Source organism: Pipistrellus kuhlii, unplaced genomic scaffold (genome assembly GCF_014108245.1).
Source record: "Pipistrellus kuhlii isolate mPipKuh1 unplaced genomic scaffold, mPipKuh1.p scaffold_m20_p_12, whole genome shotgun sequence".
NCBI lineage: Eukaryota > Metazoa > Chordata > Mammalia > Chiroptera > Vespertilionidae > Pipistrellus > Pipistrellus kuhlii.
The window spans coordinates 43,527,244-43,543,157 of NW_023425427.1; the positions used below are offsets into that span (position 1 = coordinate 43,527,244).

General features: G+C 36.6%; 1 protein-coding gene across 2 annotated transcripts in view; it reads left to right on the top strand.

Moving 5' to 3' along the window:
* The window catches only part of CCDC171 (coiled-coil domain containing 171), a 219,781-nt gene that overhangs the window by 160,957 nt on the left and 42,910 nt on the right, over nucleotides 1–15,914 (top strand). For both annotated transcript variants that reach the window (XM_036434112.2, XM_045580256.1), the window contains one exon: nucleotides 2,408–2,539. In XM_036434112.2, the coding sequence (XP_036290005.1) occupies nucleotides 2,408–2,539 (132 nt within the window). The remainder of the gene's footprint in view (nucleotides 1–2,407; nucleotides 2,540–15,914) is intronic.

Consider the following 15,914-nt stretch of genomic DNA (forward strand, 5'->3'; position numbering starts at 1 on the left):
CACCATTAGATTTGGCAAAAACAGCTGCATTTTGCCCCCCCCCCCCCAACAGGATTATTTAATTTGCCAAATTAAATAATGTTTAGTGAAAATGTTAATTTGACAATAAATCACAGTTCTAAATGCCAAATGCCCAGCTTAATGTTGTTGAGGAAGTTGTTCAGAGAATACAAAGTGTGGCTTACTGTTGCTGAGTGTCCAGCTTCACAGATGAAGCATGGTGCCTGGTGTTAATGGGGTTAAGGCCCCCCAGTGCTGGAACTGTGCTGTGGATTATATCTACACTGCTCAGAGTCCCCCACCCTCCTCTGCCCATATTAGCAATCTGCTTTTGTACTTTGACATCCAGGATTTCCCTAGTGAATTTTGTCGCAGAAAAAAGAGAATCATCAATATCACAGTTAAACTTGACTTTCAAAGCTAATAGTATCTCATTTGGGGGCTCAAATTTAATAAATTTTCTTTGATTCTGGGTGAGTTTTTAAACATCAAACAATGAATTGGCCTGGGTGCAGTAAAATATTTAGATCTATTGACTATGGTTCAGAAGGGTAGAAGGCAAAACACCAGTGGTTTGATGTTGATAAATTCTCAGTACCTTAATCCACATTAATGTTTTCTTTTATCTGAGTGCACATTGGTGACAAAAAGAAAAGCACGAGAAGTATCCATACATATAAAATATAAACCTAAGACAAATATATTTTAAAAATATGATATATTCTGTTATATTAAATAAGTGCAATAACATGCTCATCCTGACTGAAGACTGGAGAATGTTTGTTACAGATAAAAATATATTCTGAACTGGGACTGTAGTGTGCATATAGTCCTCACACTGTTATAAAAGTCACCTTATAGTGTATATGTCACAGCATACACATTGACAGAAGTTCTTCAGATCAACTTGGCAGAATATGAGATTTATACCCATCAGTTAATATGAACAATTAAAGATGTCATCATGTGTTTATGTATTTGCTGGTTTAAGGAAACTCTACCTAGTATGATAGTTCATTTATAAAATAAGAAATGATTCAACAGTTTTATAAGCTGCTCATGTAGAATGGAAAAATGAACGACAGGTTTTCTATCATATACAGTGTGGGGCAAATGTAGGTTTATAGTTATTCGTATGGAAAATAATACAATAATTAATAAATAATAATAATAATAGAATAAACTGTGTTTCATGTGTTCAAAACTGTAAACCTTCTTTTGCCCCACTCTGTATTGCCAACTTGCATTTGAAGTTGCTCAGGTAAAAGTAGAGATTACATACTAGTATCTGAGCGATTAATGTTATTTGTATACTTCTCTTCCTCTTTCCTTTGCTAAAAAGGCCATAAAAACTCTTTTTATCCTGTGACTCTAAGCTAGTTGTATAACATTTATCAAATGTATGGCAGGATAGAGATAACATTTTAAAACTAATTCAGGCATAAGGAAAGTTAGAAAATTTGCCTAAATATAAAAACTCCTATCATTAATCTATAAGAGCTTGCTGATCTTAAAAGTACTACACTAAACTGTGGAATTCTTCAGGCTTTTACAAAGTTTGGGAATTAAAAGTGAAAGTTACCTGTTTCTGAATGTTTTCTAATATCTAGTATTTGTATTATATTGGGAGTATTTTCTCATTTGTCCAGAAGGTGGCAGTGTAACATCAACTGCATGTGATTCCTATACTGACCAGAGAATTTGTATTTCTCATCTATCTGTGAAATGTTTGTATTGTTACCTTTCTGAACACTTAAAAAACAGTACACATTCTACTGATTCTATCCATTACCTTACTTAGAAGTTGCATGATCGAGTTGGTTTATATGTATTTAATTGATAACAGTCAAGTTTATGAGAGTAAAAAGGGCAAACAAAACCTCTTACTGGTATATTTTTAAGTATCCTTGTTTGTTGAGTGCATTTGTTTTTTTCCAGGGTACATATTATTGAAGTTTTTTCCCCAAAGACTAATACCTAAAAATTATCTTGTCCAATATATATCAGTTAATACCAGTTAAATTAAACATGTTATTAAGAAAGTTGTAATAATTAGGAGATTACTGTTTGTTTTTGATTTTGTGGGTCACCTCCCCCCCTTTCCTTTTTCTTTTCAGGGAGGAACAGTGAAAAATAATTCAAAACCTCTTGATCAGAAGAGCTCCAGTGACTCTTCTTCCCTCCCTCATTTCAAGCAGGAGGATGCTTTTTCTTCTTAACATTCTCCCCCAGCACTCTGAATTAGAGATTTATTTGCAACGAAAAATCAATTAGTCCTAAATTTATTCATGGATTTCAGGTCCAGCGATCAATGCAAGTCCACTCAGTGGGCTCAAGGGGACCCAGTTCATCCCAGTTAATGTGTCTGAAGGGGAATTACCATTGATGCTGTTTTTTTTCCCTTTAGGTCAGAGATCAGATCTCGCTGTCACGGACTGCGGCAAGTAGGAATGACTTCACCCTGCAGCTCCCCAAACTGCACCTGGAGACCTTTGCGATGGAGGGGCTCAAGGGCGGGCCAGAGGTTGTAGCGTGCCAGGTTAGAGTCTAAATAACATTGTTTGCTACTGAGACGTGTAGAAAAATAAAATGTAGTAACTGGAGAGAATGAAAACCACAAAGTATTGTGAACAACACAATGGAGATGCAAATAATTTTTCTTCCATCATGTAACACTATATTTCACAAATATTTTTTTTTTCTTGAAAGCCTTGATCCAGCCTGTTAAATAATCTCAAAAAGTATTTTTGTTTTAACCAAGGAAAATATGTCTTTTATAGCTAAGTAAGTTTTAAAAAATTACTTTTTTTTTTTTTTATCAGCAGAGGACAATAAGATACTAGGTTGTTATCTTTTAAAACTAATCTCAATTTGTAGCTCTTGCTGTTTTAAAACAAATCACTTTAGATAAAATTATCAGGAGAGATATTTGAAAATTCTCAGTTAATTCCAAAGTATACCCAACATTTGTTACATGGGAATTTATTTAATTTCAGCAAGTCTAGAACTGTGCTTGGCAATATAGAGTATTTTGCCCTTTAATGTTTAGTTTTAATGAACATTATATGTGCAAACTTGGTTATTTCATTTATGGAACTCAAAGCATCAAATTATAAAATCTCAAATAATTTTAAGAAAAAAATTAATAAAGAAAATTATTTTCAAAAACATAATTCTTTTCGGATGTTACATGTATCTTTCCATTCTAGGTTACTATTGTGTCATTTTAATGAAACAAAACAAAATTTAATATTTGCTTTCTTCTCCTTAAAATATCTAGTGCCTTTACTAGAAAAATGTATGAACATTATTTAAACCATAGGGAGCCTGATGTATCAGAAGAGGTTGTCCTTGTTTAAAAGCATTCTAGGTTTTTTTTTTTTTTTTTTAAATTATATTTAAAAGACAAATATCTTAAAACTCAGTCTGTGTTTCACATTTTGAGGTTTGAAATAAACTTCCATTCTTCAGTTTATGGTCCTGTGAAATTTTAATTTTTTTTGAACAAAATTAGTGTCAGTCCAAGTAGTGCTATGATAAATTTTTCTACATGTTCCATACCCTGATTTAATTTGTTACTAATACTCAAATTAATGCTTTACAAAGAAAAAATAAGCACCAGTTGTTTCTTTCATTAGATTGTCGATCAGTATTTTTAAATATGTGTAATTGTAAAACTAAGTATAAAATATTTTTATTTCCAGATATAGGCCATAATACTGTACTATTATTTAATTCAAGATTAAGTTGTACATCTTAAATTTGACTATCATTACTTATGAATTCACTGTAACCCTGAGCACAGTATGATTTGAGATTTTTCTAGTGGTTATAAAATAATCCTTTACTTGGCTGTCTTGATTCAGACACTTATAAGGTTTAATACTTTTCATAATTCAAAAATAAAGACTCCCCCAAACTCTGGATTTGGGTGATTTGGAAAGAGACTGATTCCTTGGGATACTATTTTTGGGCAAACCATGAACTCTCTGTGGTTTTGACATTTGTGAATAGCAAGAAGGAAATGTATAGACCCATATGCTAAACTATGATTTTTTTCCAAGTTCTAATAAAAATAGTTAGGCATGTTACCATATACCTAAGCACGTGGGCGAGTTCTGCATTGCCATGCTGTAATACACATTACGGTTTAGTAATAATATATTTTGGTTTAGTATTCCACCCAGAGAAGAACAGATGACTTGGGCCATAATAGTGTTTCACACATACACACAGACACCCACACCCACACCTGCCCGCACACACATAGTTGGCGAAGGGCTTTGAATACTTTGAGAAGAAAGACACTAGATGAACTGACAACCTTAACTGAAATAGTAGTACCGTTTTAATGAGCACGTACTGTGCACGTACTCTGCACTCACAATGAACATGTCAAGTGGATGGCATTATCTCCATTTTAGAGTGTAGGTAGCTCTCCTAAAACCAACAGCAAGTAACAGCAAGGCCCAGAGCCTGGATGTAAGTCTAAGGTGTGTTTGACTGCAGAGCCTTTGCTGATAAAAATCTGGCACTAAGAAATCTAGACACCTGTGTTAATGGTAAGAGCGACATCTTTTATATCCATAGTGGAGTTTTTCTTACATTTTACAAAAATGTTCAGTCTGCATCTTTGTATGCTGTACTGTAGACAAATTCACAGATAAAAGATTTTGTTTTCATTTGACAGGCTAATATTATGGAACTCTACTTTTTACCTTCTTACAGTATGTAAATGTGTATATTTCTGCCAAGTGCAGCTGCATATTCAGGAATTCGGTGCTTGTTTAGTTTTGTACTCAGTGCCGGTGGAGTGAGTGTTCAGTGAGTGCACGCCCTTTGGTTATGACGAAGAGGGCATCACTCTGCAGGCTGTGGCAGTGTACGGACCCGTTTGGCCAGCCTGCACCGCCCTCATTCAGAGCGGTGAGTGCTGAAGTTTTCCTAGACAGCCCTGCCTGTCTTTTTCCAGCAGGAAAGCTTCATTATGGGTATAATTCTGTACAGAAGGAAGGCCAGTGAGCACGATTGAGAGGAGAAGAGAACGAGGGGACTATCTTTTCATCTCTGGACACAGAAGAACATGGGACCCGAGGTTCTGCTTCAGGAGAAAATTCAGTTCAAGTAGTCTCTGAGATCTGCTAGCGTTTAGTATCAGTTTCCTTCTCTGTAAAAAAAAAGTGTAATGATACTCATTTCTATAAAAAAAAAAAAAAAAGTATTATCCTACCCGTTCTCAGGCTTGTAGTGGGATGAACGAGGCCGTGCATGTACAGAGGGAGCCAGTGCCTCGCACCAGGGAAGCAGGCACTGCATGGTGGCTGCTCTTTGTGCAGCCATGCTGGGACCCCCGTAAGCATCAAATAAGCAAGAGTAGCTGGTTTCCTTTCCTTTGAAGAGGCATGTGGTGTGTTTTATTTTGAGGAATGCTTCTCTAGGATCTTTCTCTACATCTTTCCATTTGGTTCTGTTAGTCTCCCTGTTTCTTCAAAAGCTTGAAATAATTTTGATCAAGATCAGTGTTATTTCCCTACTTACTTTTCCACGTTACTAGATGTTCCATGGAGGCTCTATGGCCACTAAAACACTTTGCCTGAGCTTCTATGGAAAGCTTAGAACTACCGTGTCCCTGGTCTTATCTCCCAGGCAACAGCATATCCATCTACCGGAGCATGGGGAAAAGGGGCTGTGGCGGGAAAGTCCAGCGTAGTGCGAATGCAGAGGACTTCTTAACAGAAGCATTGTGCCATGCTGTCTAAAGATAATAACCTGTTACTCATTATCTTATACTTTGAGTTTTGTGTTTTTAAGTAACTGTTATGTAATAATTTAATATCGGGCAAATATTAGCAAGCATGCCATACATGTTTGTGTCACCATTCTCATTCAATAATAAGCCAGAAACAATATTAATAGCTAACATTTGTTGGGTGCTTATTCTGTACCAGTTAACTGTGCTAAGCACCTTACATATACTGTCTCATTTAATACCTGCAGCACCCTTATGAATAATAGGGGCTCTGCTGCTATCCATTTCATAAAGAAAGAAGCTCAGTTTATTGAGATGAAGTAAATTGCTAAAGGTCACATATCCAGTGAGTAGGGTAACATGCCTTTCTGCCTTTTGTCAACCATTGCTTAGGCTTACTGTTGTGTGTGTGTGTGTGTGTGTGTGTGTGTGTGTGTGTGTTTTGAGAGAGAGAGAGAGAGAGAGAGAGAGAGAGAGAGAGAGAGAGAGAGAGAGAGGAGGCAGGAGGGAGGGAGAGAGTGATCATGGCTGAGAGGGAAAGAGGAAAGGCAGGGTCTGTCTGTAGAGTACAATTTCATTTGTGTGGAAATAGTGGAGCGGTTAACTGGGAAAGTTACTTAAACTGCTTATTTGGCCTCTTCATCTGTAAAGATGCGGTAAAGAAGGTTCTGACTCTGTTCGTGAGACTGGCGAGTGAAGGGGTTAGTACATCTGAAGTGCTTAGAATGGTGACAGGCACGTTGTAAACACTCAGTGTTTATCTGCCAGCTGTCCCCTCCCGTGAAAGGTCCGCAGGCCGGGAACGTGGGGCTGCTCACGGCCACGTCCTCAGAGCTCGGCCTGCGCACAGGCGGCCCAGCAGGCGGGGAGGAAGCCTTCATTTCAGACACCAGGCAGGTTGGCGCAGGAAGCTGCTTCGCCGAAGTCGAGAGACTTGATATCAGTTTTTCACTTCTGGGCCTGTTCATTTAGAAAGAAAAAGCTCCCCGAACCGTCTCATAAAAGGCGTTAAAGGCTTAGTGCAGAATCACGCTACCTCTGGAAACAGTACACTTTACAAATATGTGTTTATAAACACTTCATTAGAGAGGCTTCATTGTGAAACCACTTATTTATGAAGATTCTAAACAACAGAGTCCTCACCATAATAAATACAGTAATCCCTTAATCGCCTCTAACCCACCATGTCATTGTAGAGTCCTTATTTGGTATGGCTTTTTTTTTGTTGTTAACACGACTTTAGGGATACCATAGTTTTTTTTGTTTTTGTTTTTGTTTTTATACACGAATACTTATTTTCCAGGCATAGAAATGACTTCCAGAGATTTTGTTGTATTTATAAAGTTAAACCAAAAAGAGCATCTTGAGGGGAATTTTGTTCTTACCTTTTATGTGTAAAAGAAATAAATAATTATCTGTTCCTAAACTGTCAGGGAATAAAAACATCAAGACTCACTCTTGGTAATTTTTTACATGTGTTCTCTGCTACTTAGCATAGCAGTCTTCTAATTGCTGTACAAGAAATTTCTCCTCTTCTGGCATAGTTGGAAATTACAGAGATGCTAGTCAATTTTACTTGAAAGATTGGGTTGTTTAGATATTTTCTCCTTCATGTTATCTCAACAATATAAGTGAATTTTCAGATGCCTGATTATTTTTTTAAAAGAAAATCAGCTGTTTTGAATGGCAATCTTGCTAAATATGTCAAATACTGTTTTTTTTTAATAAAAAGAATATATTCTGAAATTAAAATTTTATTATGCTGGTTCATTATTATAGGTATAAACTGTAATAATATCACAGTAGTATAAATTGCTCAGCTGTGCAATGGTATTTGCCTTTAAACACTACAACTTCAGCCGTGGCCGGCGGCTCAGTTGGTTGGAGATCGTCTTGTACATCAATAAGTTGGGAGTTTGATTCCCGGTCAGGGCACATACCTAGCTGTCGGTTTTGGTTGATGTTTTTCTCTCTCCTTTTCTCTCTCTAAACCTTGGGTGAGGATGAAAAAACGCACACCACTACAACTTCATAGAAATGTTGCTAATATTGAAAATTAACTTTCAAGAAATTATAAAAGTTATACATGATCATGACAATAAGAAATTAGACTCTTAAAAGCATAGAAGAAAATTTAAGATCACTTAAAATTCTGCCATTCATAGTAGCTGGTTTTAACATCTTGATAGTTATTATAGTTATTTTTTAGTCATAAACGCAAACATATTTAAATATAATATGTTTACCTATATTTAAACAATAACTGGGCCACATTGTTTTGTAAACCTTTTTTAAATGTAATAGCAAATCATGGGTGTTTTTCTTGTCAGTAAATATAGATTTACCTCATTATTGTACTGTAAATTCTAAAATGACAATACCTTTTAAAGTAAAAGTAAAATGATTAGAATTGGGTTGTAGAATCAAACAGGATGTTGAAATGCTACCTTCTTCAATGGTTGGAAAGCACTTCTCCAGGGAAGAGTGTTTGTTAGAGAAACACAATTAGCTGGAAAAGTCATGTAGTTTATCTGAGAATAAATTTATTTTGATGGGAAAATGCCATCCGTTGTCTCATAGAAATGCTTACAGCTGTAGTCTACACTTCCAAAAATATAAATTGTACTAGTGAGGCATCTAAATGTCCTAGGTTTGAGGCCTACTTTGAGGATGAATGTAAGAATTAGTGTGTTGCCCTGTCTGCTGTTGCTAAGTGGTTAGAGCACCAACCCAGGAACGAAAGAGTCTTGGGTTGAATTCCCAGCCCCAATGGGGGCATGTGCACTGGGGGCAACCAATCAATGTTTTGGTGTTTTACTCTCTGTTTCTCTCTCCCCCTCCCTCCATTCCACTCTCTCTAAAAAATCAATGGAAAGAATATCGTGGGGTGAAGATTAACAGCAACAAAAAAAGAATTAGTGTGTTATTTATTTATTTTCCTGTTGACACCAGGAAGCGAAAACAATGTTTTCTCATGTAATATTGCTAGAAAGACATTTTTATTTGCCAGTTAAAATTTTGGAATTCTTCTCTGAAGATTTCCTAATGCACAAGCATCTATTGTTTCTTCAGAATTTCCTGGCAACAGAGCTGTAAGCAAGGCAAAATGAAACGAAATGAGGCGTGAGTCAAGATGTGCATACAGAAGAACTGGTTTTAAGGATGTGTTGCTAATTGGGATAATATTATCCAATTAAATAGTAGCATTTAAAGGTTATAGTCATTGTGAGTTATGCCTTCTGGTCTCCAATCTGTACCTTCTCTTAATATTTTCTATGAACAGGAAGACTTTTCGGAAGACCTTAGCCAAGCAGGCCAGTCATTCAAGCAGTTTTGGTATCAACACCCCTTTTCATCCTTTCTTTTCTTCCTCTTCCTATTTGCTTTGTACTTTAAAAAAATTTTATTTAGTGGTGGCAATGGTGGTTGGAGGCAGGGGGAAGCCTATAAAAATATAAGTGTAACCCTATTTGATAACACCTTTTAATGCTTATTATTGAGAGACCGAGGCCCTTGAACTTTCAAGTGCTGCAACAGAATTGCTATTCATTTCAGCTACTTGGACAAAAAACAGTGCTTGATGGACTGCCTAGGTGAAGACCTGGAAAAGGAAGGGTTATCTACAAATTGAGTGAGTTTATTATGGCTTAGTGATTTGCTGATTGATTTCATTTGCTGTCAGTTAAGGCTCTCTTAATGTCAGTTTTCTTTGCATAATGCCTTGAAATAAAGACTAATGAAGTTCTTCAGATTGATGCCGCTTATATAAACTGACCCTGATTTGCCCTTATTCCACATGACAATTTAAGTGACAGCAGTTAGGGGAAAATACAGCAGATAATATGCAACTTAAGGATTAAGGGAAATGCAGTAAATCTTTCAGTCTAAAACTGCAAGTGTAATTTCTTGTAATTCTACAGATGCCTTAAATTTTATTAAACAGATCATTATTACTCTTATATGTGTGTGTGTGTGTGTGTGTATATATATATAAAATATAACATAAAACATGTATGTAATATACATGAACATATGTAAAATGTACACATATATGTATAATAAATAACACATAAAACATGTATGTAATATATATGAATATATGTAAAATGTACATATATATGTATTATATATATATATATATATATATATATATAGAGAGAGAGAGAGAGAGAGAGAGAGAAAGAGAGAGAGACTGGGTTTGGACTGGATTGAAAAAGAGAACTAAAAATGACCCTAAACCTTTAAAAATGATAGTAAATCTTCCTCTCCCTACTCATTTTAAGTTGGCATTGTCAGAATCACAGTTTAAAATATTTTATTAAGGTTGCATAAGAGCTGCATGTGAAGTAAACTATGAAAGGTAGAGTGAGTAATTTTGAAGCTTTAAGTGCTTTTCAGTTTCAGAGCCTTCTATTAATATTAGTAGTAGCTTCCCCTCCCCCTCCCGCCCCTTCCCCCTCCCCCCCCCATGGTAAAAAATATCATAGTACTGACTAGAAAGAAATATAAATTTTGAGGGGAGACTAACTTAAGAAGTATCTCACTGAACCTGAGATATTCTGAAACAATCTAAGATATTTTAACTTCTTTTCTGAGTGAAGGCTGTTTAACGCACATTGGGCAGGTAGATTTTCTTCAGTGCTGCAGGACAGTGCTTTGTTCGGACTCTGTTTTATAATGCATATTCTTCAAAATGAACCTGGCCCGGTATCACTCCCTCGGCTTCACAGGAGAACCTAGAAACCAGCCCTGAAGTGAAGAAGGCACCTGGGTTCGTTCATGCGATTGGGTGTTTAGCAAGTTGACATTGAGGAAGTCTTTTGTGACCTTTTCCAAAGACACCCAAGTTTTATATTTGCAAATAAAGCTTAAAAAGCCCTCAGACCTTAGGTCTATGGTTGAATGATTATCTGGTAGAAGGATTTTGTCATACAATTTAAAATCTAAAAGAAGAAACTCCATGTTCTAAAACCGAGGATGAAATCATGCTTAAATTAAAACCGTGTGCATTTATTAAATTATCTCTTAGGACAGAGTAGAAAAATAAGTATTTGGGAGACTTAGTGCAGGTGTCTTTCAGAAAACTCTCAACAGATAGCAGTTGTGATTATTATCACCGAGATAGAGCGTAAACTAGGAAGTTGACTAATGCTATGATTCTTTATCAAGTGAAACTATTATCTGAAAGTTCTGGGTGCCTCATGCTATCACCACATTTTTACTTAATGCGAAGTAAGAGATTAAATTTCTTGTTAGCATTGAAGGATGGGTAGCAACAAAATGCTCAGAAAACTGGTGTCTTGGAGGCAAAACCTGAGAAGAACCTATGTCAGGCTCTTCCTAGTCTCAGTGCGATTGTTTAAATGTTTTGAGGTAGAATGTATTTGATTAGAGAGTGCTGTCCCAGATCCCCAGTGTTACTTTGCTGATGGTAAATGCTCATGTTTCCCAAGTTCAAAAAATCCTGACTCCAAACTCCTCTGGTTCCCAGGTTCAAAAAGGTTTTGCATCAGCTTCCTAAAAACAGATTCCACACAAGCAACACGTATGTCTTTAATGCCAGAAATATAAAACTTGGGTGTCTTTGTTTTTCTTATAGGGAAGCACATTCAGCTTGTGGGATAGTACTTTTTAGTAGAATTAAAATGTAATGTTTAGTATTTCTTGCTTTTTCTGTTTTGGGTTCTAAAGGAATTGTGCCTGAAAACTCAAAAAGACTTCAACAGTTGTGTTTTATGTAAATCAGCTATGACTCTAAAAGGCTTTATTTGGCTCAAGTCTAATTAATGCAAGCTAAATTCTGTTCCATGTGAGAGAACAAGGTCACTAGAGAGTCCAAGGGCCTGGTAGTTGATACACCTGATTCCTGGTGATCCATAGGAGCCTTTGAGCCACAGTGTCCTTTGCTTCAGAGACATATTCTAGAGGGTTAATAAAAATGTAATTTGAGAGCATTTAAAGACCAAATGTGAACCAGGAAATTGGTTTGAAAAAAATAAAATGACCAGCACTCTTGATCATTTAGATTTGGATGTGGCTGACACCACTCAGTGACATACCAAGCACCTACCACGTTTAAGGCATTGTGCTACACTCAGGGATACAGAGATGACTCAAAAATCTTTGGGAGGGGACATGACATTTAAGAATGAGATGATATGGAAAGCATGGTTGGTTGCAGCCGGGAGAGGTACAGATACATTTGTTCATGCTGAGAAAATCAGGAGGGGCTTCAGATAGGAGGTGGCGTTTGAGTGGCCTTGAAGGTCATGTAGCCAGCACTTCTTTTTCCTCTAAGTGTTATTGTCAGAAAATAGAGACGGGAAGTATCTAAGCTTGAGTCTCAGCCTCTAGGTTGCTTATTTAGTTCAACCTCTGTTTGTGGGGATTCCTCATTTGCAAATGGGGGTTGAACTAAATGATTGGTAGGAGCTTCTCAGCTCCCAAAGCTCTGTGATATTTTGAGTAAAGTCAACTATGGTCTCTAGGATTTCATGGGACTCTTATTTGTTCCTTCATAAGTAAATTCATTGATTTAGTTGAATATCACAGAGCATTGTAGAACCAATTTGTCCTTAAAACACTATAGTAACAATATTTTTCACAGATGTAGTTTAACATACTTACGTGAATTTTGTTATACAGTAGAGATTATAAGGATTATTGAAGTAGATAACTCTGAGACATGTATTGTAGATTCCCAAATCCATCGAATACACCAGTATCAGAATGGAATCATGGTAATAAAAATTAGCATTTATAAATTAGCATTTATAATAAAAATTAGCATTAGAAAATGCATGGCTTATTTTCTCTCTTTACTGATTAGCTTTTCTTTAGTTACTAGAGGCCCGATGCATGAAATTCATGAAAGAGTAGACTTTTCTTCCCCCACCTGCCAGCACCAACTTCTCTCTGGCACCCGGGACCCGGGCTGGCTTCCCACTAGTCCCAGCTTTGTGCAAAAGGATGTCCCATCTAATTAGCATATTACCCTTTTATTATTATAGATAAGAGCAGTACTCAACATCAATCTAGAAGATAGCTGCATTTAGCCCTAGGATTGACCTTGATTCAATTCTGATTGGAAATAACATATTAGAAAAAGAATTGGTCTTGTTTTTGTTGCATTTAAGTTGTATATGCCATGGTTGAGTGGAGGTCAGAAAAAAGTTTAGAGTCTAAACATGATTTAAAAAAGACGTCATTTAAAAATATCTGCCACAAACGTATTCTGCAACACTGCCGAGTATGGTTTCCCACGAGGCTCCTTCTCATACCTGAAAAGCTACTACGTTTACTTCCTTTGAAGTGGTGCCCGTAAAACATGTGAGTGATGGGATAAGTCAAGTCCAGGGCCATTTCAAATGGCAAAAAGGCAAAACTGAACTTTGATTTTTTTTCTTACATAAAATAACACCAACAAAAAGCATACCTGAACTATGTACATCACATCTATGTTGTCTTCAGTTGTGCTTGACCAAGGAAGATGTACATTTGCAACTAAATTTTTTCTTTTAATGACCTAACAGTTTACTATCCTTATCATTGTCACTATCAACACCAAAAAGTATTTCAGTGTCTGTGTGCACATTGCATTAAATATCTAGTTACACATCTTAAAAAAATATATATATATATATATTTTAAGATGTGTAATTATATATATATATATATATATATATATATATATATATATATATATTGCTAGAGAGGAAAGGATAGGGAGAGAGAGCTAGAAACATCAATGATGACAGAGATTCGTTGATTGGCTTCCTCCTGAATGCCCCAAAATGGGGCTTGAACCCACAACCCCAGCCATGTAACCTGAGGGGGTATCAAACTATGACCTCCTGGTTTATGGATTGATGCTCAACCACTGAGTTATACCAGCCTGGCTATAAGTTACGTATGTTTAAACCATGCCCTTTACTAAGTAAATAGGAGTTCACAATCTTTAGTGGACAGTAGTGGGCCAGGCCAGTCTCTAAGGAAAACAGCAACTCTAGTACTACACACAGTCCCCCAGGACAACTGGGGTAACAAATGGGCTGTTAGGAATGGAAAAACATGTTGTATTGGGGACGTGGGTGGGGGAGGGAAGAAAGGGCTTGGTTCACCAAAATTCTAGTTTTTACACAAAGGAAAGGTCATTTTTCTGCCAGAAAATTTTCCAGATATGTGAAAATAAAAGTCTTTCCCAATCGTAGTAGGTAAAGTGGAAATGAAATATAACTTCTTGGGATCTCATTTCTTTTGTACATATGCTGGTATACAGTATACATGGATTTTACTCAGAATGTATATGTCAGGTGAACCATGTGTGGTAGGATTTGGAATATTACTGTCATGGTATTTTGCTTCTGAAGTCTTTCATTGATGATACCAGATCCTAAGTCAGGCTGTTGAGAGATGCATAAAACATTGTCATTTTACAGTATAAGTTAATTAAATACACTAGAAGTTCTTTTCTAAGTTTTCTCTTTTTTCAAAACCTATTGCAAGGATAATATAGATTTGCTATAATTTGTAAGCTTAATTTTTTTTTTCTCATTTAAATAACCTCATGGCCTTTCAAGTTACATTTTTTAGAATCAAAAGACATTTTGGTATAAAGGTAGAATATGTAACATATTTGGGTAGAATAGAGATTTATTAATTTGTTACAAATTTTATTGAACCCATTCTACAGAATGAATAAAACCCCCAAGAAAAAAAGCATCTGAAGTTCTTTTACGGGAAGTAAATATTTATTTATATTATATAAATGAAAATTGGTAGCTTAGTGTCTATTTATAATAATTGTGTTTGAAATCTTTGAAAATCCTGGTTTCATGGCAAAATTATCTTTTTCAGTCAATAGAGAGAGAGCATAGATTAAGATAGACGCATATAAATGTTGTGATAGACTACCTGTGCAATTTTATGAAACTTGGAAAGTCCAGATTAATTCTGCTGAACTCACTGAGAAATTTTGTCTGACAGACAACCCACAAACAAACACAATAAATAAACTTGCAACACATAGAATGAGAATGAGCTTTGGAACTGGGCAGACATGGATTTGAATCCCAGTTCATTCTTTATTAGCTGGGTGATCTTGGCTAAGATACTTAGTAGTATCAGTGGGCCTCAGTTTCTGATTCTGTGGAGATACTATGAGTCTTACAGGGTTATTGCTAGAATTAGAAGAACATGCAAAGCTCCTAATGTGTTGTCTGGCACTTAGCGACTGTTGTTAGAACTGGGGTCTAGGCAAGCCCCAGACCATGGGAATGGTAGAGGAAGTGAGAATACCTTTGGGCAAAGGTGATCGAGCCTAGGTCTTGATGACTCCCATACTTTACAGCCCACCCAGTGATTCCCAGTGGAAGAATATGGGCTTCACCTCCCTCCTTGGCAGACTTCACGCAGACGTGAGATGGCCTGGGAATGGAATGGTGAGCTGCGCATGTGCGCCTCAGGCTGCATGGACCCCTTTGAGGCTTTGGGCTGAACGATGGCCCCAGAATACCTGGTGTTGCCGTGGCAGCCAGTGAGCAAATACAGACCGGTGTTTGAATTGGAAGCACTTTCCCCGTCAGCTGTCTATACTGCAAATAGCTCCCCTCTCTGTAGCTCATCTTTTAATCTTCGTAACAGGATCTTTTATAGAGTAAAAGTTTTAAATGTTGATGAAGTTCAATTTATTGATTTTTTTTTCTTTTATGGAATATGCTTTTCTATCATGTTTTAGAACTCCTCATTGAGCCCTAAATGCCGTTTTCCTCCACATTGTCTTCCTAAACTTTTCTGGCTTTATGTTTTACTTTTAAATCCGTGGTCAGTTTTGTGAGTTAATTTTTGTGAAGGCATGTGGTTTAGGTTGTGGCAATCAGAATTCTACAGTGGCTCACAGGACCCTTCCCTCAGTGTACTGTGCTCTTGAGGGTGGGCAAGACCAGTGAATACAAGATTATCCTGGATGGATACCTAATCGGATGGGCCTTCTAAAGGAGGGTGAAGTGTTGGAGTATTGGCCTATAAACAAGCAAACGGCCTTGTTAAGAAGGGAGGGGTCCCCTTGGCAAGGACCTGCGGTGGTCTTTAGGAGGTAAGAGTGACCCTGTATGACAGTCAGCAAGAAAATGGAGACCTTCGTTCTAGAACCTTAAGGAACAATTCT